General features: G+C 46.1%; 2 protein-coding genes across 2 annotated transcripts; both read left to right on the forward strand.

Moving 5' to 3' along the window:
* The first annotated feature begins 413 nt into the window (after window positions 1–413).
* LOC148687411 (neurophysin 1-like) lies at window positions 414–2,991 on the forward strand. The gene is made up of 3 exons (XM_088661170.1): window positions 414–610; window positions 1,240–1,441; window positions 2,764–2,991. The coding sequence occupies exons 1-3, from the start codon at window positions 494–496 to the stop codon at window positions 2,856–2,858; spliced, it is 414 nt and encodes a 137-aa protein (XP_088517296.1). The 5' UTR covers window positions 414–493; the 3' UTR covers window positions 2,859–2,991.
* Window positions 2,992–4,966: 1,975 nt separating this feature from the next.
* LOC148687412 (oxytocin-neurophysin 1 proprotein-like) lies at window positions 4,967–7,542 on the forward strand. The gene is made up of 3 exons (XM_088661171.1): window positions 4,967–5,162; window positions 5,792–5,993; window positions 7,316–7,542. Exons 1-3 carry the CDS (start codon window positions 5,046–5,048, stop codon window positions 7,408–7,410), a joined length of 414 nt encoding a protein of 137 aa, XP_088517297.1. The 5' UTR covers window positions 4,967–5,045; the 3' UTR covers window positions 7,411–7,542.
* The last annotated feature ends 220 nt before the right edge of the window (window positions 7,543–7,762 follow it).

Genomic DNA, 7,762 nt, shown 5'->3' on the forward strand with positions numbered 1-7,762 from the left:
TTTGTATATACCAGGCACCCCCAAACTCTGCCCTCCAGATGTTTTGGGACTACAACTCCCATCATCCCTAGCTAATAGGACCAGCATTCAGGGATGATGGGAATTGTAGTCCCAAAACATCTGGAGGGTTGAGTTGGGGGGTGCCTGGTATATATATTATAAACATTTCCCCTTCTTTTTTAAATTTCTTGTCTTCTTGATTCCTGAGCTTCCAGAAGTATGTCTGTTTTGTGGTGGCTGCAATAGTGGCAGAGGAGGAGGACGCAAAGGGAGGGAGGGAGTTGAGGGGGCGGGGCCAGAGTGAGAGGGGCGAGGAAAGAGTGAGAGGGCGGGGCCTCCATTGAGGTCATGATGATAGAAGTGTTGTGTTGATGGAAATGGGGAGCTACGAAGGGTATAAGGAGGCAGTTGGTCCAAGAAGGAGGTAGATGCAGGAGGCAGAAGCCAGAAGCCAGAAGCCAGAAGAGGAAGACAGCCTGCGAGCGAGATTTGCATGCCCACCAAGATGCCTGGGACCTCTCTTCCAGTCTTTTTCCTCTGCCTACTCACCTTGTCTTCAGCTTGCTACTTGCACAACTGTCATCCCGTCTCAGGCGAAGAAGTCAGAGACGTAAGAGACAGAGAGACATAGAAAGAGGATCTCAATTGATGCACCTTTCTCCAAAAGAAACTGGTTTTCTGCTTCTTTGCTGGTTATGGGGAAATTGTTCCAACGGTGTCTTTGTGTGCTTAATCCCTTTTCTGCCTCTCGGACCTGTTAGCTGCTCTACAGGGAGGAGCACTGCTCCTTATGGAATAATAATGTGCATTAAGTTCAGTGTGTCTACCCTGAGTAAGATTAAGTGGGATGTCACCCATGGTGTTTATACATAGGAAAATATGCATAGGATTGTAGCCTCAAATAGTTTTGAAAGGGCAATTAGAGAAATCAATCCTGGGGGAGAGGACTGTGTTAGCCAGCATGGTTGGATGAAACCTCCAGCTTCAGGGGCAGTATACCTCGGAATACCAGCAGCCAAGGCAGGCACAGGGTTTCCCCTGCTTGTGGGCTACCTGGCAGCACCCGGCTTGTTGCTGTGGGACAGGGAACGTTGGTCTGGATGGATTTTCGTGAGATTTGCTGGTTCAGACCAAACAGCCATCTAGTTCAGAATACCTGTACTCACCTTGCCGTAGCCAAACTCAAACTCGGCACCACCCCTCACTCTCTGTCTCTGTCTCTGTCTCTCTCTCTCTCAGTGCATCACCTGCGGTCCTGAAATGAAAGGAAACTGCTTTGGCCCCAGAATCTGCTGTGGAGAAGAATTTGGCTGCCTCATTGACACCCCAGAAACCGCACGCTGCCTGGAGGAAAATGACCTCCCTGACCCCTGCCTCTCTGGCTGGAAGTTGTGCGGTGAAGAAAGGAGTTGTGCAGTCCTAGGCAAATGCTGCGGTCTCGGTAAGGGTATCTGTGTGTGGGAGATGAAGTTCACCCAGAGGGGGTGTTGGTGAGAGGAAGAGGGGGGGAATGCGAGTCAGGAAAGTCAAGTGGAAAACCACCCCCAAGGCAAAGACACAAGTCATGACCATAGCATAACAGAACTGTAGAGCTGGGAAGAACCCCCAAGGGTCATTTAGTAATGCAGGAATCTCAACTAGATCATACAAGACAGATGGCCATCCGATTTACCATTAAAAAGTTCCAGTGCCTAGCTACTCTGACGCTCAGAAAGTTCTTCCTAATGTTTAGTCAGGATCTCCTGTCTTGTATTTGAATCTATTGTTTTGGATCCATTGGGCAGCCCTTCAGATATTAGAAGGTGGATCATATCACCTCTCAATCTTCTCTTCCCCAGGGTAAACATACCCAACACTCCTTCAACCGTTCCTCATAAGGCTTGGTTTCCAGACCCTTGGTCACTCTGTTCGCCCTCTTCTAAACACATTCCAGCTTGTCAATATCTTTCTTAAACTGTGGTAACCAGAAACAAAATAAAAAAATTCCTTCCAGTAGCACTAAGTTTGTCATTGGTATAAGCTTTCGTGAGCATGCACACCTCTTCAGATGTGGTGACCAGAGTTGGACACAATGATCCAGGCTGGGTCTGAGCAAGGCAGATAATCCAATAATCCCGGTTGGGTCTGTTACTTCCTTTGACCTGGACACTAGACTTCTGTTGATGTAGCCTAGAATAGCATTCCCTTTTTTTGCTGCTGCATCAGGCTGTTCTCTCATGAAGCTTGTGGTCTACTAAGACCCCAAGATCCTTTTCACATGTACTACAGTCAAGCCAGGTGTCACCCATCCTATATTTGTGCATCTGGTTATTCCTGCTTATGTGTCAAACCTTACATTTGTCCCTACGGAAATTCATTTCTAAAAAAAGTTTGCTCCCAGTTCTCCAATCTGTGAAGCTCTTTTTCAATCCTGATTCTCTGAGGTCTTAGCTACCCCTCCCAGTTTAGTGTCATCTGCAGATTTGATGATCATCCCCTCTATGCCTTCACCAAAGTCATGTTGAAGATCAACGGGCCCAGGACAGAACCTCTGCAGCACCCCACTTGTCACTTTCTCCCAGGATTGCGAAGAACCATTGGGGAGTCCTTTTGGGGCTCAGTTATTCAAACAGCTACAAATCCACCTAACAGTTCACATCCTCTAGCCCACATTTTACCAGCTTCCCTGCAAGAATATCAGGGGAGACTTTGTGACCGACCCAAAAGGCTTGCCAGAAGATTAAAGCACAGAAAATTTCCTTTCCCCCCTCCTTTCTTCCACAGAGAACTGCACCGATGATGCAAATTGCTCCAGCCGTGAAGAAAAAGCAGAAAAAGCAGAAAAATTAATATTGTTCTCTTCTCCGGCCAGTTCTTGAGCACGCGTTCTGGCGCCCTCAGAAAAAGAAGAAACTAAAGAATAGCCTAAATAGCGTAAAGAAGACATAAAAATTGGGAGACCAAAATGTAAACACACAGCACATAATAAAAGTCTTTTATTGCGTTGTGTTGCATGTTTTGTCCTGTGTCATTTATGCAGAGAAACGCTTGATATTTTCAAATACATGGTGGGGATACTTTGGGCCCCTTAACGGTGGTGTTTTATTGCAGCTGTGTTCTGGACACAAATCCACATTGGTAGTGGATTTAGCCTGCTTTAGTTGGTTAGAATAAGAGCATCATGGAATTGTAGAGTTGGAAGGGACCATGTGGGTCATCTATTTCAAGAACCTTTTGCAATGCAGAGTTTTTTTGCCCAGGGTGGGAATCGAACCCATGACCCTGAGATTAAGAGTCTCTAGCTCTAACAACTGACCAATGGTTCTATCTGAATACATTGCTGCTGTCTGAAGGGGCTGCACCATAACACCCACTTTTTATGGATGAAAAAGTTATGGGAAATCCGCAGGTAGTGGCAGGATATGCCCTGATTGGAAATGCAAGGGTGGATCTAGACACGGTGGTGGGGGTGGGGGGTGGGAGAAGAGAACCCGCTATAAATAAGTCAGGAATTAGATCGTTATAGCAAAAAGGGGGGGGGGAAATCTGTAGAAAATAATGTTTTAAATTTTCCTGCTCTCTGGCGCTATCTGATGTTGCGTGTAATGTATCTGAGTCCCAACTGCGTGTCCCCCCCCCCCCAAACCTCTTGCAGGCACAAACAGCATTGATAGTGGAATCCACACTGTATCTTGTACCGTAGTTCAAAGTGTTAAAGTCCAATGTATTCTACTTTATATTTTATAGTCCAAAATATTAAAATCCAATGTACTTTATATTTGCAATCCAGACTACCGGTATTAAAAGCCAATGTATTTAAAAGTTATGGAGAAGTGTTCCCCTGTTGAGCTTTAGTAGGATTTTCCAAGATCCAGGGTCCTTTCAATTTTATTTAATTTTTTTTTCAATCCTTTAGATACTTTCATTCATAAAGACAGCTTCACCATTCATAAAAAAACTGAGGTTACTACAATTCCTTCTGATGTTCCCCTTTAGAAGTTCAATGAACAACAATTTCTTTCTTTTTCCAACAAAGAGATGGATTGTTAATTAGTAGTTAAGTGCAGCTTTCAAAGCAACAAAAGGACCAATGTGTTTCCAAATGTCTCTAATCTCATTCACAAGTCTGTACTGTAGAATCTATCCTTCAGAAGATGGAAGTTGGCTTCCTTTTTAGTTTCCATCTTTGCCCAATTAAATTTCATCCAAAATCTTTAACTTTAAAATCCACCAAGCTTGGCAATAAATACTTTGTTTAGAAAGTCTGCTGCTTCAGGTGGTGGATCATGGTTTCAGCTATTCTGTGCTGCGCTAGGGCCAAGGGGAGACTCAAGCCGCTTCTCTCGCCCCCCCCAACTCGCTGTCGATGCAGCGATGAGGCTTCGTGAGCGCAGCAAGTCTCTTCCTTACCCGGCTGATCCCCTTGACTCCCCACTGTTCCGTGAGGATTGGGGGGGTTGCCTAACCCTGGCAAGCACCCCCACACTCAGAAAGCCCGGCAGCGGTTGTCTGTTAGTCAGACGATCCACTCCTCACCGCCATTTCCCTTTGCAGGCAAACGGGAAACACCGATTTTGTATATACCAGGCACCCCCAAACTCTGCCCTCCAGATGTTTTGGGACTACAACTCCCATCATCCCTAGCTAATAGGACCAGCATTCAGGGATGATGGGAATTGTAGTCCCAAAACATCTGGAGGGTTGAGTTGGGGGGTGCCTGGTATATATATTATAAACATTTCCCCTTCTTTTTTAAATTTCTTGTCTTCTTGATTCCTGAGCTTCCAGAAGTATGTCTGTTTTGTGGTGGCTGCAATAGTGGCAGAGGAGGAGGACGCAAAGGGAGGGAGGGAGTTGAGGGGGCGGGGCCAGAGTGAGAGGGGCGAGGAAAGAGTGAGAGGGCGGGGCCTCCATTGAGGTCATGATGATAGAAGTGTTGTGTTGATGGAAATGGGGAGCTACGAAGGGTATAAGGAGGCAGTTGGTCCAAGAAGGAGGTAGATGCAGGAGGCAGAAGCCAGAAGCCAGAAGCCAGAAGAGGAAGACAGCCTGCGAGCGAGATTTGCATGCCCACCAAGATGCCTGGGACCTCTCTTCCAGTCTTTTTCCTCTGCCTACTCACCTTGTCTTCAGCTTGCTACTTGCACAACTGTCATCCCGTCTCAGGCGAAGAAGTCAGAGACGTAAGAGACAGAGAGACATAGAAAGAGGATCTCAATTGATGCACCTTTCTCCAAAAGAAACTGGTTTTCTGCTTCTTTGCTGGTTATGGGGAAATTGTTCCAACGGTGTCTTTGTGTGCTTAATCCCTTTTCTGCCTCTCGGACCTGTTAGCTGCTCTACAGGGAGGAGCACTGCTCCTTATGGAATAATAATGTGCATTAAGTTCAGTGTGTCTACCCTGAGTAAGATTAAGTGGGATGTCACCCATGGTGTTTATACATAGGAAAATATGCATAGGATTGTAGCCTCAAATAGTTTTGAAAGGGCAATTAGAGAAATCAATCCTGGGGGAGAGGACTGTGTTAGCCAGCATGGTTGGATGAAACCTCCAGCTTCAGGGGCAGTATACCTCGGAATACCAGCAGCCAAGGCAGGCACAGGGTTTCCCCTGCTTGTGGGCTACCTGGCAGCACCCGGCTTGTTGCTGTGGGACAGGGAACGTTGGTCTGGATGGATTTTCGTGAGATTTGCTGGTTCAGACCAAACAGCCATCTAGTTCAGCATACCTGTACTCACCTTGCCGTAGCCAAACTCAAACTCGGCACCACCCCTCACTCTCTGTCTCTGTCTCTGTCTCTCTCTCTCTCAGTGCATCACCTGCGGTCCTGAAATGAAAGGAAACTGCTTTGGCCCCAGAATCTGCTGTGGAGAAGAATTTGGCTGCCTCATTGACACCCCAGAAACCGCACGCTGCCTGGAGGAAAATGACCTCCCTGACCCCTGCCTCTCTGGCTGGAAGTTGTGCGGTGAAGAAAGGAGTTGTGCAGTCCTAGGCAAATGCTGCGGTCTCGGTAAGGGTATCTGTGTGTGGGAGATGAAGTTCACCCAGAGGGGGTGTTGGTGAGAGGAAGAGGGGGGGGATGCGAGTCAGGAAAGTCAAGTGGAAAACCACCCCCAAGGCAAAGACACAAGTCATGACCATAGCATAACAGAACTGTAGAGCTGGGAAGAACCCCCAAGGGTCATTTAGTAATGCAGGAATCTCAACTAGATCATACAAGACAGATGGCCATCCGATTTACCATTAAAAAGTTCCAGTGCCTAGCTCCTCTGACGCTCAGAAAGTTCTTCCTAATGTTTAGTCAGGATCTCCTGTCTTGTATTTGAATCTATTGTTTTGGATCCATTGGGCAGCCCTTCAGATATTAGAAGGTGGATCATATCACCTCTCAATCTTCTCTTCCCCAGGGTAAACATACCCAACACTCCTTCAACCGTTCCTCATAAGGCTTGGTTTCCAGACCCTTGGTCACTCTGTTCGCCCTCTTCTAAACACATTCCAGCTTCTCAAGATCTTTCTTAAACTGTGGTAACCAGAAACAAAATAAAAAAATTCCTTCCAGTAGCACTAAGTTTGTCATTGGTATAAGCTTTCGTGAGCATGCACACCTCTTCAGATGTGGTGACCAGAGTTGGACACAATGATCCAGGCTGGGTCTGAGCAAGGCAGATAATCCAATAATCCCGGTTGGGTCTGTTACTTCCTTTGACCTGGACACTAGACTTCTGTTGATGTAGCCTAGAATAGCATTCCCTTTTTTTTCTGCTGCATCAGGCTGTTCTCTCATGAAGCTTGTGGTCTACTAAGACCCCAAGATCCTTTTCACATGTACTACAGTCAAGCCAGGTGTCACCCATCCTATATTTGTGCATCTGGTTATTCCTGCTTATGTGTCAAACCTTACATTTGTCCCTACAGAAATTCATTTTTTAAAAAAGTTTGCTCCCAGTTCTCCAATCTGTGAAGCTCTTTTTCAATCCTGATTCTCTGAGGTCTTAGCTACCCCTCCCAGTTTAGTGTCATCTGCAGATTTGATGATCATCCCCTCTATGCCTTCACCAAAGTCATGTTGAAGATCAACGGGCCCAGGACAGAACCTCTGCAGCACCCCACTTGTCACTTTCTCCCAGGATTGCGAAGAACCATTGGGGAGTCCTTTTGGGGCTCAGTTATTCAAACAGCTACAAATCCACCTAACAGTTCACATCCTCTAGCCCACATTTTACCAGCTTCCCTGCAAGAATATCAGGGGAGACTTTGTGACCGACCCAAAAGGCTTGCCAGAAGATTAAAGCACAGAAAATTTCCTTTCCCCCCTCCTTTCTTCCACAGAGAGCTGCACCGATGATGCAAATTGCTCCAGCCGTGAAGAAAAAGCAGAAAAAGCAGAAAAATTAATATTGTTCTCTTCTCCGGCCAGTTCTTGAGCACGCGTTCTGGCGCCCTCAGAAAAAGAAGAAACTAAAGAATAGCCTAAATAGCGTAAAGAAGACATAAAAATTGGGAGACCAAAATGTAAACACACAGCACATAATAAAAGTCTTTTATTGCGTTGTGTTGCATGTTTTGTCCTGTGTCATTTATGCAGAGAAACGCTTGATATTTTCAAATACATGGTGGGGATACTTTGGGCCCCTTAACGGTGGTGTTTTATTGCAGCTGTGTTCTGGACACAAATCCACATTGGTAGTGGATTTAGCCTGCTTTAGTTGGTTAGAATAAGAGCATCATGGAATTGTAGAGTTGGAAGGGACCATGTGGGTCATCTATTTCAAGAAC

This window comes from Zootoca vivipara, chromosome Z1 (assembly GCF_965207765.1).
Source record: "Zootoca vivipara chromosome Z1, rZooViv2.hap1.1, whole genome shotgun sequence".
In the NCBI taxonomy this organism is placed as follows: domain Eukaryota; kingdom Metazoa; phylum Chordata; class Lepidosauria; order Squamata; family Lacertidae; genus Zootoca; species Zootoca vivipara.